The sequence below is a fragment of the Colletotrichum destructivum genome, chromosome 4 (genome assembly GCF_034447905.1).
Source record: "Colletotrichum destructivum chromosome 4, complete sequence".
NCBI classification, from domain to species: domain Eukaryota; kingdom Fungi; phylum Ascomycota; class Sordariomycetes; order Glomerellales; family Glomerellaceae; genus Colletotrichum; species Colletotrichum destructivum.
This window is the reverse complement of record NC_085899.1, coordinates 3,845,207-3,861,403: the sequence shown is the minus strand read 5'-3', so window position 1 is coordinate 3,861,403 and position 16,197 is coordinate 3,845,207. Positions and strand designations below refer to the sequence as shown.

The 16,197-nt window shown below is 57.5% G+C and overlaps 7 protein-coding genes across 7 annotated transcripts; 2 read left to right on the top strand and 5 right to left on the bottom strand.

The window, feature by feature from the left end:
- The first annotated feature begins 50 nt into the window (after positions 1-50).
- On the top strand, positions 51-2,527 carry CDEST_07105 (Putative zn(2)Cys(6) fungal-type DNA-binding domain, fungal transcription factor). The gene is made up of 2 exons (XM_062923264.1): positions 51-1,362; positions 1,463-2,527. The coding sequence occupies exons 1-2, from the start codon at positions 220-222 to the stop codon at positions 2,456-2,458; spliced, it is 2,139 nt and encodes a 712-aa protein (XP_062779315.1). The 5' UTR covers positions 51-219; the 3' UTR covers positions 2,459-2,527.
- A 2-nt stretch (positions 2,528-2,529) lies between these two features.
- Positions 2,530-4,321, bottom strand: CDEST_07104 (Putative alanine racemase, D-serine dehydratase-like domain, PLP-binding barrel). The gene is made up of 4 exons (XM_062923263.1): positions 3,998-4,321; positions 3,816-3,932; positions 3,269-3,758; positions 2,530-3,190 (listed from the first exon to the last, which is right to left on the bottom strand). Exons 1-4 carry the CDS (start codon positions 4,166-4,168, stop codon positions 2,748-2,750), a joined length of 1,221 nt encoding a protein of 406 aa, XP_062779314.1. The 5' UTR covers positions 4,169-4,321; the 3' UTR covers positions 2,530-2,747.
- Positions 4,322-4,675: 354 nt separating this feature from the next.
- Positions 4,676-6,680, bottom strand: CDEST_07103 (Putative cytochrome P450; the record flags this gene model as incomplete). Its single annotated transcript, XM_062923262.1, has 5 exons — positions 4,676-5,499; positions 5,588-5,899; positions 5,975-6,099; positions 6,166-6,362; positions 6,452-6,680. 5 exons carry the CDS (start codon positions 6,678-6,680, stop codon positions 4,791-4,793), a joined length of 1,572 nt encoding a protein of 523 aa, XP_062779313.1. The 3' UTR covers positions 4,676-4,790.
- Positions 6,681-8,231: 1,551 nt separating this feature from the next.
- CDEST_07102 (Putative HotDog domain superfamily, acyl-CoA thioesterase, double hotdog domain-containing protein) lies at positions 8,232-9,713 on the bottom strand. The gene is made up of 2 exons (XM_062923261.1): positions 9,300-9,713; positions 8,232-9,242 (listed from the first exon to the last, which is right to left on the bottom strand). Exons 1-2 carry the CDS (start codon positions 9,406-9,408, stop codon positions 8,386-8,388), a joined length of 966 nt encoding a protein of 321 aa, XP_062779312.1. The 5' UTR covers positions 9,409-9,713; the 3' UTR covers positions 8,232-8,385.
- Positions 9,714-10,264: 551 nt separating this feature from the next.
- Positions 10,265-11,706, top strand: CDEST_07101 (uncharacterized protein). The gene has a single exon (XM_062923260.1). It carries the CDS (start codon positions 10,389-10,391, stop codon positions 11,268-11,270), a length of 882 nt encoding a protein of 293 aa, XP_062779311.1. The 5' UTR covers positions 10,265-10,388; the 3' UTR covers positions 11,271-11,706.
- Positions 11,707-11,785: 79 nt separating this feature from the next.
- CDEST_07100 (Putative cytochrome P450) lies at positions 11,786-13,637 on the bottom strand (the record flags this gene model as incomplete). Its single annotated transcript, XM_062923259.1, has 1 exon — positions 11,786-13,637. The coding sequence occupies exon 1, from the start codon at positions 13,352-13,354 to the stop codon at positions 11,786-11,788; it is 1,569 nt and encodes a 522-aa protein (XP_062779310.1). The 5' UTR covers positions 13,355-13,637.
- A 1,297-nt stretch (positions 13,638-14,934) lies between these two features.
- Positions 14,935-16,140, bottom strand: CDEST_07099 (uncharacterized protein; the record flags this gene model as incomplete). Its single annotated transcript, XM_062923258.1, has 2 exons — positions 14,935-15,985; positions 16,073-16,140. 2 exons carry the CDS (start codon positions 16,138-16,140, stop codon positions 14,935-14,937), a joined length of 1,119 nt encoding a protein of 372 aa, XP_062779309.1.
- Positions 16,141-16,197: the final 57 nt, after the last annotated feature.

Here is a 16,197-nt window from a genome sequence, read left to right as displayed (position 1 = left end):
TCTCGTCTAACTGTGTCCGGGCTATTGTCCATCTAACATCGATACCGGGGGGTTCAACTCATTGCCCTCAGCTGTGTGTGTCTATCGTCATCGTGCCTAACCCCCCCCTTCCCCTTCCCCCCGCCTGGACGAGTTGCTGTTCGTTCCCCCCCCTCCAAACTCACACACGCACACACACTCTCTCTCTTTACCTCGGGGGTGTCTCCCACCGCCGCGGCTATGCCGGTCGTCTCCTCTTCGGCGACTAAACCCCGCCGCACGCTTGCGGGTCCCATCTTCCGCGTCCGGACGGGGTGCCTGACCTGCCGCGGCCGTAAGAAGAAGTGCGATGAGACCAAGCCGCGCTGCCGCGGCTGCGAGCGGAATAAGCTGGACTGCCAGTGGCCGTCGACGACAGGATCCAATGGCAACGGCGCTTCGCGGTCCGCTCGGGAGTCGTCCGTCTCGCAGACCGCCTCTCGGGGCCTTGGGCAGCATCACGCCGGTGCTGGTAGTGCTGGTGGTGCTGGTGCCTCGACTTCATCCCCGGCAAGCTCAACGACGACGACGACGACGACGACGACGACGACAGGTGCATCTCATAGCCCGCAGGCTGCCCAAGACACATCGTTTGCTCTTGAGGCCTTTGACTTTGCATCGCAACCCACCACATCCTCGGAGTCTCCCGCCGCGGCGGCAACGCTTGGGTCTAACAGTCCAGGGTCGAATGCTCAGTTGTCCAGTGCCGCCGCCGCCTTCGCCGCCACCCCCGTCACACCAGCACCCAACGCCGCAACGACGACGGCCCATCATCATCATCATCATCATCACATCGAGGACACAGATATTGCTTACCATTTCGACGCGTCAGATCACAGCCCCATCGCCGGGCTGCTGCCGGGCGGGCCACCGCCTCTGCCCTTCACAACGATCGAGGGCAACGACGGGGACGATGACGAGACCGTCGTCCCGATGGTGTCCTCGCCGCTCCGGAGGGTGTCGGACGCGAGCAGCAGCTTCATGCCGAGGGGGATGAGCCTGCTGGGCGGGAACCACGACGACAACTCGCTCGAGCTGCTGAGCCACTACCTGAGCGCGACGACCATCAGCATGGCCAACGGGTCGACGATGGAGAACCCGTTCTCGGTGCAGCTCATCCCGCTGGCCTTCAGCAGCGACCTGGTCCTGCACCTCCTCCTCACCCAGAGCGCCGTCCACCGGGCCGCCAAGTCGCTTGTGTCGACGACGGACAGAGTCGCGACAAAGTACTACAACCAGTCGCTGCGGCTCTTCCAGCAGAACATCTCGACCTTCATGGGCGGCCAGCACGGCGAGGAGTCGTTGATCCTGGGCATCGGGGCCCTAATTCTCTGTCTTGTTGAGGTGAGTACGACTGAGTGCCGTCTCTCTCTCTCTCTCTCTCTCTCTCTACCCCCACTCCCAGGGTCATTTCCCACTCCCCCAGATATTGACCCTCTCGCAGACGGCCAAGGGCGACGTCAACGGCACGATCCTCGACCACCTCATGGCAGCGCAGTCCCTGATCCTGCCGTTCCTCTCGGCCAGCAACACGTTCCTGCACAAGACGCTCAAGGACTTCCTGACCGAGTACTACCTCTACACGGCGACGGTCAGCATGATCTCCATCGACGTCCGGCTGAGCGACCAGCTTTTCCTCAGCAATGACCTGCTTCTCCTCGCCACCGAGCTCGTGGCGTCCTCGTACATCGGCAGCCTGTGCGGCTGCTGGCTGGACCTGATCCTCCTGATCCCCTCCGTCTTCGACCTGGGTCGCCGCATGATGGGGCACGACGAGGGCAGCCCCGTGGTAGGCCAGCGGCGGCGGCAGCCCTCGGCCGACGACTTCATCCTCTTCGCCCAGCTGCTCAGCCAGATCCAGAACTGGCAGCCCAACCCGACGGTGAGCGAGAACGTCGCGCTGGCCGGCTACATCTACCAAAAGGCCCTGCTGCTCTATCTTCACACGGCGTTGCACCCGCTCTCGCGGGACGAGAGCAACAGCCATAACATTAACCAAAATAACACCGACAACAGCAGTAATAGCAATAACAACAACAGCAGCAGCAACAACAACGACAACAACGACAACAACAACAACAACAACAACAACAACAACAGTAACAACAACAGCATGCACTCGGCAGCGGTGCAAGCGGCCGTCAGCGGCGCCCTCTCGCACCTCGCGCAGCTGGACCCCAGCGTGCGCATCAACACGAGCCTGTGCTGGCCCATCACCATCATCGGCTCCTGTGTGACGGATCGGGGCCAGCAGGCCTTCCTGCACGAGCGGCTCGGCCACATGTTCGCGACCATCGGGCTGGGCAACATCCGGCAGACGTCGGTGCTGCTGCAGCACGTCTGGGACCACAACGAGGCGGTGCCGGCCGACATCGGCGCGGGGCCGTGGAACGTGTGCCGCGTGATGAACGAGAAGCAGATCTGGATCTCCTTTGCGTAGAAAGATGGGAGGCATGTGGGTGATTTGTTTTCAAAAAAAAAAAGTGATGGGGGCGTTCTTGAACGGCATGAGAGGAGTGGGATGGGGTGGGATGGGGCTTCATCGGCGTTGGACCTTTATCGAGACGGCAGTATTCTCTATTTTCAACGGGATGATCATGTTTTACAATGAGGCGGGCGACACAGCGAAGCGAAGCGGAAAATCTGAATCGGGATTTGGTTCATTTATTTTTATTTTTTATTTTTTCATGTATACACTATCAAGAGCGACGATGCATCGTACGATCCAATCACCAGCCCTTCCACGGCACCCAGGTGTCGCGCACAATATCGTCCTCGTCCACGACGTAGTACACGTAGAACGCCGCCGCCGTGATGCACGCGTGCTGCACGTTGAGGAAGACGCGGTCGCCGACCTCGAAGTTGGCCTCGACGTCCCTCCTCTCCGGCCCGGCGTTCTTGGAGCCGGCTCCGGCGGTGGTGACCTCGGCCTCCCCGACGATGCCGTGCTCCTGCGACATGCGCACCACGGCCCAGCCGGGCTTGCCGACCACGCTGCCGAAGCCGGGGGAGGGTCCCGTCTCCTTGGAGAGGGCGATGGTCCCGGCGTTGATCAGCGCCTCGTTGCGCTCCGGGTACACGCTGCACACCTCGGCGAGCACGCGGATGGCCTGGTCCTCGGCCGCGACGAGGCCCGTCGCGACCTGTTGAAGGTCGTTTGTAGGGAAGTTGCCTGGGAAATGGGGGGGGAACGAGGGGGAGTCAGTCTTTGTCCGTTGACACGCGACTCATGCAGGTAAATATCACTCACCCGCGTGGAGCTCCAGCGTCACGTTGGCCGGGATTGCCGTCTTCAGGCTACCGACGACGTGCGCCGTGGGCGTGGCGCCGACGGACAGCGTGAGTTTCCTGTCCCCGCCGACGATGAGCTTCGCGGCGCTCAACACGCCGTTGATCTCGTCGGCGAGGACGCTCTCGGCCTCCTCCTGCGTGCGGCAGCCGTACGAGTGGCCGGCGTGGCAGTAGAAGCCGTACAACGAGACGGCCGGCGACTCGTCGGCGCGCCGGATGAGCTTCTGGAGGCGCTCGCTGCCGAGGGGCAGGCCGGCGCGCTTGGTGCCCACGTCGAGCTTGATGTAGATGTCCCAGGGCGCCGTCGGGGCCTCTGGGTTCTTCTTGGCAAAGTCCTCGAGCAGGGAGATCTGCTTCTCGTGGTCGATCATCAGGAGGATCCTGACCGAGCTCCTGAGCTCGCTCAAGAAGGGGATGGCTCCTGAGGCGGGAGGAAGTCCATATAGAACCTGGGCTGTGTCAGCGCTTGGAAGTAGGCTTTGAGCACAGGGTCGGACTCATGGTACCTCATCTAAGATGCCCTCTTTGGCGAGGGGCAATAGCCCACGGATCTCCGATAATGTGGAAGCGACCGTCTTTTTGAATTTCCCATTTCCGAGCATCAGACGCGTCACTTCCAAGCTCTGGAGGCGGGTTCGTTATTGACTGAGGCTTCAGAGTGAGAGAGGAATGTCGTGGTGGTCCCTACCTTGAGTGTCTTCACATGCGGCCTGAGCGTAACTCCAGCCTTTTCCACATCTTGATGCAACCTCTCAATGTTCTTCTTGATGACCGGCAAGCTCAGGATCAATGCAGGCGAGGGCAGGTCGGACGCCTTGGAGCCGATGAATGAGCGGTGGTTCTGCAACGAGTAGTCCATCTTGACAGGGGGGTGTTTGGCGTGACTACTATAATTATACGCAGTACGTTAGTCTTGGGGAAAGGATGCTGTGAGCTTGTGACAGAAACAGAGTTGCTTTTGATGCAGGACAGCCAAGCTTTCCTATGGACCAGTAGCTCGCGAAGGGAGAGGAGATGCCGACCAGGGGTGTAACTAGTTACATAACAAAACCCGCGCAACATACGGGCTACGATACGAGGCCGAGAACGGCGATGGAGACGGTGCGAAGCGGGGGCCACGTTGCCTGTATTCCCCGCGCAAACCTCCGCTCCGGCGCCGGCGGCCTTGAGCGCGGAAAACTCCGTGATTGGCAGTGGTTTTCCGGTTCAAGTCCGCGATCACGAGTCGGGTCGATTTGCCAGATAAGAAACGCCGTCTTCAGCGATGTGCTTCGTATCAGCAGAGTCTGTCTGTGTAAGTGCGAGAGGGAGGCATTTAGGGTGCTTGAGACCAGAATCATAATGCCTAGTTGCGTTGACAAGGGCATGGATGTATTTCGTCTAGTTCTCTGCTCATATCAAACCTCAGAAGTAAGAAACCAGCGTATCAAAGAGATTCCCATACATAGCCTAGACCCTTTGTTTAGGTTTGCTACAAGTCCTCAGCCTTCACTCTCATTGTCCCTCAACCGAAGTTGAACCTCGAACCCCTCGTTGTACGCCACGCCCCCAGCAACGACATATTTCCCTTCGCGGATCACTTCAAAGTCGAACCGGCGGACAATTTCCGGGACCAGCTTGTACAACTCCATGATGGCCACGTCCTTGCCCAAGCACACCCGCGGCCCGATGCCGAACACAAAAGCGCAAGCATCCATCTCGCCAATCACCTCTTTCGAGGCATCGCCGCCATCCTCCTCCCCCAACCACCGCTCCGGCCGGAATGCCTCCGGGTCCGGCGCGTACAGCCGCGGATCGCGCTGCACAACGTTGGCGTTGCTCGTCATCTCCGCGCCGGGCGGCACCCACGTCCCGTCCACGACCTTGCCGCCCGGCGACGGCGCCACCCGCGCAAAGAGGTTCGGCGCCGGCGGGTTCAGCCGCAGCGACTCCTTGATGCACGCTGCGAAGAAGGGGAGGTGGCCGCGCGTCTCCTCGTACTGGATCGGCGTGCTGAGGCGGTCCGCGGCGGCGGCGGCGGCCAGCTCGGCGCGCGCGCGTGAGAGTGCCCGTTCGTGCGTCAGGAGGAAGCGCAGCGTGCTGCCGAGCGCCGTGCCCGTCGTGTCGGCGCCGGCTTGGATGAGCAGCGTGACGTGCGCTCGTTTCTGCGCCGGCGTCAGGGGCTCGCCGTCCATCCGGGCCTCGAGGCAACTGGTCATCATCATAGACTTGTCAGCTGCGGGTTGGAGATATGAGAAAGCATCATGCGAGGGGGGCCAGAGGGCACGCCACTACTGACAATTGCAGATAATCGGGCTTCTCCTGGACGTAGCCCTCTTCGAGGATGCGCCGCTCCCTCTCCGACACCTCCCTGTCGGCCTGCTTCATCAGGTACCCCATGCCCGAGTCGTCGGCCGTGCTGGGGAGGAAGTAGACGCCCCACGGCGTGTTCATCACCACGTCGCGGAACCAGCGGAAGCGGCCGACGAAACCGAAGAAGGGCAGCCCGTCGCGCCAGCTCTTGAGGATCTTGCGCTCGTCTCGGCTGTTGGCGACGAACCCCCAGGGGGTCGAGAAGGACACGAGGGCCATGATGTCGGCGGCGAACTCGCTGCGTGGTTGAACAGGACCAGTCAGCGGCGTGTACTAGATCTGGATGGATGGATGGATGATGGAAGGATCTTACGCCGCTTTGTCGGAGAGTATCACGGGCTGCTTCTTCTCGGCATACTCGCTCATTCTGCGGACGAACAGATTGACGTGGTCGTCGATCCGTGCCTCCCAGTTGTTCTTCAGTGCCCCAACGGACCACTTCATGCCGGGCTCGTATTAGACTCACTCGGTTACATGCGCATGCGACTGAGAGCAGAAACTTACCTGTGGTCCACCCAGAGCTTTCCTCAAGGCTCTGTGGTCATTCCCGTCGATGGTAGAGAAAATCTGCGGCGGGCCAAGTGCCCCGGTCCCGTACAGCGGTCCCTTGGTGTTGCACTTTGGATCCCAGTAGATGTCCTTGAGCGCCGCAGCTTGAGGGAAAAGCAAGAGTGAAGGAGCAATCCGGATCGGCTTATCGGCTTTGAGAGTTCAAATATGTCGTCGTTAGCCACGTCTGCATACCAGGAACAAGCCCTTTTCGTTTCTTTTTGCAGAGTGGACCACTTACTGCCATAACGCTTGGCCAGGAACAACAACCATTGCGGTTCGAGCTTGAGGTTGGATATGATTGCGGAGCATATCGAGAACGACGCGGCGTACCAAGGGCCGTGAAATCTGGAGAGAGGATGCAGGTAAAGGTTGTAGACGACACGCAGAGCAAGCGAGACGAACAGAAGTGTCACGGTGAACCCGGCTAGGGAGCTCAGCGACACCTCGGGGACGCGCAGCAACACCATGGTGGACGGGATAGGTTATAAGTGTGACAATGGTCGCTAGCGATATGAAGCCACTTGTTCGGGCAATGCTTCGTCGAAGGGGCATTTCGTCTCTTAAATCATGAAATGACTCGGCTGCAGACCCATCCGGATATCATTCTTCGTACTTCTATACACCCATACACCCAGCATATAGCCTTGATTAGGACCGATAGGCTGAATGAAGTATCACGAGCAGCGGTCTCCAAGCGTCTGCTTACGTCTAAGTGCATGTTGCCACACACAAATGTGGTACAAGGAGCCCTTTTGTCTGCCTATCCATTCCCCTCGCCAACCTATCGGTAAGCAAGTATCTGCCTTGGGAGCTGACCGAATGAGCACAGATTGAGCATCCTGCTGAACCCAGCTGTCGATGCATACGCAATGGAACCCTACTGAGGGGCTGCGTTCCACCGACTCTGGCAGAAGTGAGACACACGTCTGCGCCTGTCCAGTCCGAGATAATGTGCACATGGAACCGGAGAGCAGGGCACGAAAGTGCCTACAAAAAGTACCAAAAAAAAAAACTAAAAAAAAAACTACTATGCCATCGCATATGTCTAGCTAAGGCAAGGTGTCGTCATTGTAAGGGTTTGCCTCGGTACCCTACTGCCAGTTCGGCATTGCGTGTTAGGAGTGGGTGAGTTGAGTAAAGTAATGAAGTTGGCATGATTCTCCGTAACAAAAAGTCTTCAGCCGAGTTTGCACGTAACGGCAGAAGCGAATACTGCATGTCATGCCCTTTTTGGGCTCATTCCAGGCCAACAGTATCGACTTCTTGGGACGCTTGCCGCCACTCAGCCTATTCCAGGGTCTCCTCTGTTGTTGTATCTAGGTGTCGTCAGTCTTCCACACCATAGGACGGATCTTTTATTACTGGGAATCCCAGACACTCTCTGACCTACGTCTACCGCGTGTTTCTAAGCTCTATTTGCCCTGGATGAGTAAAACCTCTCTTATCTTCTCATCTCAGAATAGTCATGATTCTGTCGTTCTACCTACCAACCCACCATACAGCTAAAGGTTTCGCTAGACGCAGTCTACGTATTTACAAGATAGATATACATACATACATACACTTGACGCAAAAAAAAAAAAAAAGGGTCCATACTCGGTTCGAACACGCAGCGTGCTCACAGCGTGCTTGGAGGGATAGCATCTTTATCTTTACTAGTCCTGTTGAGACCTAAAAAAGAGTAAACCGATCTTCCTTGAATCCTTCAGGGCCCAATTGGGAATTGAACCCAAGACCTCGCCCAGTGAATGTGCAATACACACGGATTGTAAGACCCGAAGGGCGAATCATACCACTAGACCATTGGGCCGACATCGGATATTCGTGAACGGAGACCGGTCGTTAGGCGGCGTGGGGTTCTTCGTCTGTCATAGACGAAATGGACGACGGGTGCATGCATGCAGGCTGGAGTGGAACTCGGCTTGTCGTAGTTAGTGTCCCATCTCAGCTTGAAGCCAGGTTAGACATTGACACTCATATGATAGCTAGACGAACCTATCATTGTTGCGGAGCATGTTGCCTCTAAACCTGGTATCATTATGTTCTCAGCAACGTCGTTCTCGGCAACGTACTGAAGGAAAGCCTAACAGAATCAAGAACCAAATACATCGATGCTCTATTTTTATGTATCGCTCTCTCATGAAAAAAACAACAGTCTTGGTATCTTACACTCTACAGCTTCCCCGCGACATGACTTCGCTCTTTCATATTCCTCTCCGCCGGCAGCACCATGTTGACATGGGTGCTCAGCGCCACGACGTCTCCGCTCTCGTCTAGAACAGTGACCTCAAGATCAAGCCTGCCGTTCCGTATCACCTTGGCCATGGACCGGATGAAGAGCCACTCGGCCCCCTCGGCGGGCAACGCCTTCTTCACGTCCAGGTTCAGCGCGAGCGTCGGGTACCAGAACATCTCGCCCGACCGGAACGGCGTCTGCTCCTCGTCGGGCCTCGGCCTCCAGGCCTCGATGACCGTCGGGTTCGCGTCGACGACGTACCCGAGCGAGGCGTTGGTGAACCTCTCGCCCGACTTCAGGCGCATCCATACGTCCGAGATGCCACGGGGCATCCCCTCGCGCGGCAGGTAGTGCTCCAGGTTGTTGTGCGAGCGCGCAAACGACGTCGCGCGGGCGTTGAGCCTCGCCCGCTTCGCCCAGTGCGGGTCCTTGTCCAGGGCGAGGAGGGCGAAGTCGGCCGGTCTTGTGGGCGGCGTCATTGACCACGCCGTCTTGAGCGTCAGGCCCTTCTCGACGGTCAGGAGCGTGTTGATGAAGTAGCCGACGACCTCTTTCCGCGACTTCGGCGTGAACCAAGGGGCTGACGACTGGAGGTCGTGCTGGTAGAGCGAGACGTGCACCGTCGAGAGATTCCGGCCGATCTTGACCTCCTCGACGACGACTATCGCGGGCCCGATCTCGGTGCGGTTGACGTATTCGAAATGGGCAGAGATGGTGTCGGGCTGGCCGCGGCCTGCGAGGTGCAGAGATGCCGCGCGCAATATCACGGACGCGACGTAGCCGCCATTCGGGACTACAAAGGTGTCAGTTCACGTCCACCCAGCACGCCAGTGAGTGTATAGTCACCGACCTGAACCAATGCACCACCCAGAAGCCAGATTGGCCCCGTAGACGTTGGAGTCTAGTCTCGTTATCCTGGTGGCTTCGCTGAAAGGTACAAGCTCTTCTGAGGCGGACATGGCGCCGGCAGATAATGCTATTGGGCGAATTATGAAATACCAGTTCAGACCAGGGTGTTGTTGGTGAGAATGAGGGATGTCCGATAGGCCGCTGAATAAAACATGAGATGCCGGATACCGAGTACAAGAATGAGATATCTGAAGTCAGTAGAGATTATTAAAGCCAGAATTGCCTAAGTGGGATGCCGATACCCCACGCGTCATTTGTAAAGGAAGCTTTTCCAGTTCATCTATTCTCAGGTTCCCCCCCCTCTCGGATGAAGTGAGTGGATCGATCAATCCCGGAACAGCAATTAGCTTCCCCCAAGACTTGGCGATGAAAGTCGGCCGGAGTTCGCATTCCCTCGCCGACCGATGGTGCCTCGGCTTTGCACATGTCACCTGACTCGCTCGCTGCTCTCTCGACGCTTGTCCTGTTCCAGCGAGCGAGCATATGTGCCTCGGTAAGTGGATCCATTGCCGTCACACTCACTCACTGCCAAGCTCACTCACTTCTTTCTCATACGATGAAGTATGGTTGGTGTGGCTTGCGTGAGATGAGATTTCACTCAATCCCACTCCTGGCGGCTCCCACTCACCGTAGCATTGACCCAGTCGCATTGAAGACCACCACCCCCTTACACGACGCGCAATATGATCCTTCGCAAGCCAGCCACGGGCTTTCCGGTACCTCGTACGCAATGAGATGCTCCGGCGAAGTCCCAACAATCCAAACCCACGTATCCACGGCGTCCCAACGAGACGGCCCGGACATACCGGCCGAGCCTCCGGGCCTTGTGGTAGGAGTGATGCCGAGATGAGATCAGTCATCAAAAAAAAAAAAGTGCTCCCGGTGAAAACTATGAAGCCTACCGCCCATTGCTGACGCGAGTGTTGATGTGCTGTAAATACACTCATCCACCCCAATATTCAGCGCCCATCTCACTTGATTCACCCCATTGCAGTCTTTCTTCCTCATCTCGACTTCAAACAAACTCACTATGGCCTCAAAACCGGACCGCTTCCCCGGCTTCACAACCGTCACGGACCAAATCTTTGTCCGCGAAGGAGAAGAGCCGGCCGACGGCGCACAACCGCCGCCAGGCCAACCAAGGGTCGTCGTCATCTACAGCTGGGGCGACGCCGTCCCGAAGCACGTCGCCAAGTACGCCGACGGCTTCCGCAAGCTCTTCCCCCACGCGAGACAGATCGCCGTCCTCGCGCCCATCCTAAAGGCCCTCGGACAGGACCTCGAGACCCGCGCGAACAACATGAAGCCCGTCATTGACCTCACCTACCCGGACGCCAACACGTCGACGACAACGACGACAGCGCCGGACGAAGACGCCGTCCTGCTGCACGTCATGTCCAATACCGGCGGCATCAACTACGCCGGCACCCTCTACGCCTACCAGCAGAAATACGGCCGCCCCATGCCGCACCGCCTGTCATCCTACGACTCGACGCCCGGCAGCGTCGTCCTGACGAGGGCCAACCTCCGCCGCTGGTCCCTCGCCATGACGCTCGGCACGGCCGGCTGGTTCCCCTGGCCCTTCGTCGTGACGCAGTGCATCATGGCCGTCTTCCTGCTGCTCAACCAGGCCTTCGAGTACCTCATCGGCCGCGAGAGCGCGCCTGTCTTCAGCGTCAAGGCCATCGGCGACCCCAAGTACGTGTCCAAGGGCTCGCGCAAGCTGTACCTGTACAGCAAGGAGGACCCCCTCATCGGCTGGGAGGACATTGAGGCGAACATGGCCGAGTCCAAGGGCCGGGGCTACGCGTACAACGCCGTCATGTTCGAGGGGACCGGCCACGTCGGGCACATGCGCATGTTTCCCGATCAGTACTGGGGCGCCATCGCGGCGGCGTGGGGGGAGACGTGAGATCTCTCCTCTGGAGGGATGACAGCGTGAATGGTGTAGAGTGGGCGGTCTTGTCGGCCATCGTGATTGACCTGCTAGGGCTTATCTTCTGGCGGCGGAGGATCTAGCCTTTGATGGACTTCCAGTGATTTTTGGGCGTATTGGAGGCTGAATGGTTTGGGACTTTGAATATTGGTGTCGGGGTATGCAGTGGGTTTACAACTTACACCAACTTCAGCGATATGAGATTTGGCTGTCGACGGCATCGGTAAGTGACAGCTACACCCAGGTAGCCAAGAGATATGGCTAAGGCATATAACAATTTGGGATAATCCCGGCATCTCCAGTTACTTTTCTGCAAGTGACGCTGTTGTAAGCGGGCTGTATCATACACTTTGTCTGATTCGGTGACCATCCAATAATACCATGACCGGCGGATTGATGTTAGACGAATAATGCCCAAGTTGGAGCGTGAACCCCACACTATCATGGGCATTATTGACATTCTTAGTGGACTAACAGCGAAAACTCATACACTACGAGCACCTAGCAACCCCCAAACATCGCCGATCCCTGGCCTTGATTCGACACGGGAAGGGCTTAGGATGACTGGTAAGGCCGTTAGTCAACTCCACCTGCGGTACAACCTCCTCTCCTTTGGGGCCTGCTTCTCTTCCTATTTCGACCGCCGCGAGCATAGAAGCGACCACAATCCACACGTTGGCCTCGGCGAGATGTTGCCCTACGCACAACCTCCTGCCGAAGCCGAAATGCCCTACGGGGAACGGCTCGCCGCGGCCGCCTTGCTCGATGGGGCCGTACCGATCGGGATCGAAGCGGTCGGGATCCGAGTACGTGCGCTCGTCATGCGTCATGGCGCGGGCATTCGCGTAGACGAAGGAACCTTTCGGTATGAACATGCCGTTATATAGGTCGTCCTCCAACGAGCGGTGCGGCACCCCGAGGGGGGAAACGGGGCACCATCGCAGGGTCTCTTGGACGATGTAGTCGATGTACGGCAGCCTCGGCCGGTCCTCGAACGTGGGTAGCCTGGCGTCTCCGACGACCTCCTCAATCATCCTCCGGGCCTTCTCCTGCACCTCGGGGTGAAGGACCATGTTGAGGACGAAGACGACGAGGGTGGACCAGGTCGTATCCTGACCCGCGGCGTAGACCGCCCCTGCAGCCCCCTTTATATCGTCCACCGTCAGCTCTGGAGACCCCGCCGCCACCTGTTCTCTTTGCACATCGAGCATGATTTTCATCAGGCTGTGTTTCGGACTCTTCTGCGCCACCACCGCCGTATACGGCACGTCGTGGAGCTGCCGGATGGCCCATTTCCAGTCCCGCGCGAACTTGAGAGAGCGGTCTCTGACCAGCCAATCTGGTAGATGTTTCAGTAGAGGAAAATAGTCGACAAGGGTCCCGGCCGGCGCCCCTCCGTGGCCGAGGGCGTACGACGCGTCCGCGGCGATCCGGATATACGGGTCGTCGTCGCTCTCCACGTCGACCCCGAAGCCGATGCTCATCACGACCGCCGTCGCGAACCTCCGCAAGGCCGTCTCCCACGACCCGGGATCCCTCACGATGCCCTCCACCAGCGTCCGGGCTTCCCTCTGCTGCAGGCCGCGGTACGCCGGGATGCTCGTCCGCGAGAGGCTCTTCTGCAGGACGCTGCGGTGCATCCGGAACGCGGGGCCCCACCGCAGGAACGTCAGCGTGCGCCGCCAGCCCATCTCCTCGAACAGGACGAAGCGCGGGCGGTCGCAGTAGTTGGCGCCGCGCTGGTCTAGGAGGTCGACGGCGGCGCGGACCGAGTTGAGGACCACGACGTCCTGGCCCAGGACGTTGAAGTACAACACATCGGACCCGTACTCTTTCGACCACGCGGCGTAGGCGTGTTCCGGGTTGTCGGTTGGGATGACGCGGAGGTGGCCCAGGATCGGCTCGCCGGGGGGACCGGGGGGCAGCGGAACACCCCGCCGCCGCCGTCTGCGGGACTGGTGCCGGGCGAGGACGGCGCGCAGGGCGAGGCACGCGGTCAGAAGCAGACATACTGCGGCAAGGGGCGTGCTGTGGACGGCTAGTAGCTGGACAAGGGCCATTGCCAATGGCAGGTGATCGTGTCGGTGAACGGTTTGTTATGAGCGATGGAGGTTTGCCACGATGCTGGTGATGGTTCGTGCGTACGGGATGCGAGTCGCCAACAGGTGATTCGTTCCAACTCTACGGACTGGTGATGGATGGCCCGCGGCGCCGAGGGAGTCATAACGACCGACAGAACACGTCGAGCACGTAACAGTCAAGCGAGAAAAGTCAGTTTCTGTCTTGTCTTGTCTTGGCTTGCCAGGCAGGGGAAACAGGTCTGGAAGGCTGCGTTGACTCGGGTTAGTGCATAGGAAAAGCTTGGGATGGGGGAACCAACAAAGAAACACGCCAGAATTTCTGCCCGCACCCGCCTTGATTCCGATCGCCGGCACAGGGCGCTAGTTACTTTCCCGGCGCTGAGTCTCTTGGGTTGCCGGAATCGGATGAGGAGAAGGGGTTCTGTGTTGGAACATGTTTTTACTGGTTGGAGGCTTGGGACATCTATGTTCGCATTATCATACTTCAGTCTTTCATTAAGCGATGTCTCCTCTGATCTGGGAAAACACAACATAGGTCTTCCTTCATCTCTCTGCTGTCTAGATCTACAGCATGTATTCCAAACGCACATATCCTGTATCTTTGGCAACTTCTCAACGGAGATTACAAGCCACTGGTAACACCTAGTCAGACGATGGCTGCCCGGGTGATACCATCGAGACAAATCAGCCGTGCGTGTTGCGTACCCCTCAACTCCCGTTGTCGGGGGACCAAAGCGGCAGCTGTATCCTCTGCGCGGGGGGTCGGACTGACTAGGCGTTCTGACCGACATCCCAGCAAGTTCGAGACTTCGATTGTTCTCAGAGTCAGCAAGACAGTTTTTATATTGTGACAACAAGGTCATGTCGCACGAAGCCGGATATAATATGTTTGTTTTCCAATGACTAAGCTGGGAGAGCAAGATGCCTATCGGAGCAAACAACTGCACATGTGAGGGCGTCAATGTATGTAACGCGCGGCGGTTTAATATGAGAAAAGCAAACACCGCTTGTACAAGAAACGAAATATTCTTTTATGGCCCCAATCGATGGCATAAAACAAGGGGTTGCCAATAATTTGTAGAAAATCTTTATGTTGTAAACAAGAGAGGCAATGAATGCTTCAGCCTCAACTAACAGTTATGGTGGGAAACCAAGATTACGTTTGGTCTACCTATGGTCAAAACGATGGATATTCTAACAGATTATAACATATTTCTAACTAAAAGATGAAGCCGCACAAAGTATGCTTGTACAACTTTCCCCGAATCAGCGTTCCAGTCTAGCGGCTTCCAGGGAGAAATGACAAGAATGAAACCCTCCGCATTGCCAATCAGCCCGTAGCGACCTCAACATCGACTGGCGGCTCTTCCGGTAGATTGGGCGAAGATTCAACAATAACGGGCAGACTTGTGGAGGAACCGCTTTCTGCAACTGGCTGTGCTTCGCGCGAAGCAGACACCTTTTTGTTGTAGTCGTCAACCCACCCTTGGCGGACGCTCGTATGCGGTGACGCTCGGTGTGATAGCACTGTAGCGATGATTGATAAGTCAACTTGTTCGCTAATGAAAAGCCTTCTCACATGCAGTTGCCACTGCGTGGCCGTGATGTATCACAAGTAGGAAAGTCGAGTCGGAAACGAAAGCAGTGAGCAGGTACTTACAAAGGCGACCATATCGGCGCACAATGTCGGCCTCATCTTTGAAATCCACGCCGCACTCTCTAAAGTGATTGAAAGCCAGATTTTCGTGGAAGGGGTGCGTCCGGAACAAAAAGTCGCACGTCTCCGTCGGACAGTGCAGGATGTAATATCTGTCCTCCACACCCAGGTTGTAGGAGAAGACCAGGCTTGGCTTATCGTTGAGTATCTTGGTGGCCGAAGAGGTCCAGATCGGGCTGGGCTCGCCGTACTGGAGGTTGTCGTCCTTTGTGCTGCGCCTTCTCGGCTTCGAAGGAGTCGTCGGCGGTTTCCGACGAGTCGAAGGACTCTTCTGGACCCGTTGCGAAGGCGCGGCCGGCGATCTTTTACGAGGGGGTTGCCTCCGTGCAGACAAGGTTGTCTTGCTCGACGATGAAGCCGTGCGGTTCGGCCGCCTGCTCGGTTCGGTCTCCGAGGAGAGGCGGTTTGCCGAGTGCATCTTGCGCAGCCAGAGAGTCAGTCCAGAGCTCGACATCAAACATCTAACGACAAAGATACAACGGAGAAAAGAAGATACCTCTTCTGCGATGCTCCGATCCACCCTGGGGGTTACTTGATCGAGGGGGTCGTCAAGAGTGAACTTGGGCTGCCAGTAGCCGGGCGGACGCTGATCGGTGAAGGCGACGGACGAGGTGCCGCCTTGGTAGTAGTCAATCTTGTTGACGAATTGTGGGAACCTGATATAGTTCTTGAGCCGTTGAAAAACATCTTTCGAGTACTCGAGCGAGATTCTGACCAAGATACGGTCGAGATATATTGCCCGGTCTCCCTCGTGTTTGCTGACAAGATGGCATAGACGCTTTCTTAACTGGCGATCTGCGTCTTCGCGGGCTTCTAGGACCTCGGCGACTACCTTCCGTTTAGCTTCTTCGAAGGCATCGTGTGGGCCTTCCAATGTATCACTGTGGAGGAGTCTGCTCAGGTTTCAATTCGGGTCTATCAGTAACTAATCACTCTCTTTCGGGAGAGTGGCTTGGGAAAAGTTCGGAATGACATCGTACCTCTGACCGTCGGACTCCGACCCGTGCTCGGCAGAGGCCCCTGAGCCGCTGTCGCTTGAAAAGGGCATATTGGCGATGTTGAAAAACAAGACAGACCAGCAACCGGATGAATGGCAGTGATTTTG

Coding starts and splice junctions, on each gene's coding strand:
- CDEST_07104 (XM_062923263.1), bottom strand. CDS start 4,168: ATGGACTACTCGTTGCAGAACCACCGCTCATTCATCGGCTCCAAGGCG. Junction 3,759..3,815: donor AAGAGGGCATCTTAGATGAG/GTACCATGAGTC, acceptor GACACAGCCCAG/GTTCTATATGGACTTCCTCC. Junction 3,191..3,268: donor GACGCTGGAGCTCCACGCGG/GTGAGTGATATT, acceptor CCCATTTCCCAG/GCAACTTCCCTACAAACGAC.
- CDEST_07101 (XM_062923260.1), top strand. CDS start 10,389: ATGGCCTCAAAACCGGACCGCTTCCCCGGCTTCACAACCGTCACGGAC.
- CDEST_07102 (XM_062923261.1), bottom strand. CDS start 9,408: ATGTCCGCCTCAGAAGAGCTTGTACCTTTCAGCGAAGCCACCAGGATA. Junction 9,243..9,299: donor TGGGTGGTGCATTGGTTCAG/GTCGGTGACTAT, acceptor ACACCTTTGTAG/TCCCGAATGGCGGCTACGTC.
- CDEST_07105 (XM_062923264.1), top strand. CDS start 220: ATGCCGGTCGTCTCCTCTTCGGCGACTAAACCCCGCCGCACGCTTGCG. Junction 1,363..1,462: donor TAATTCTCTGTCTTGTTGAG/GTGAGTACGACT, acceptor ACCCTCTCGCAG/ACGGCCAAGGGCGACGTCAA.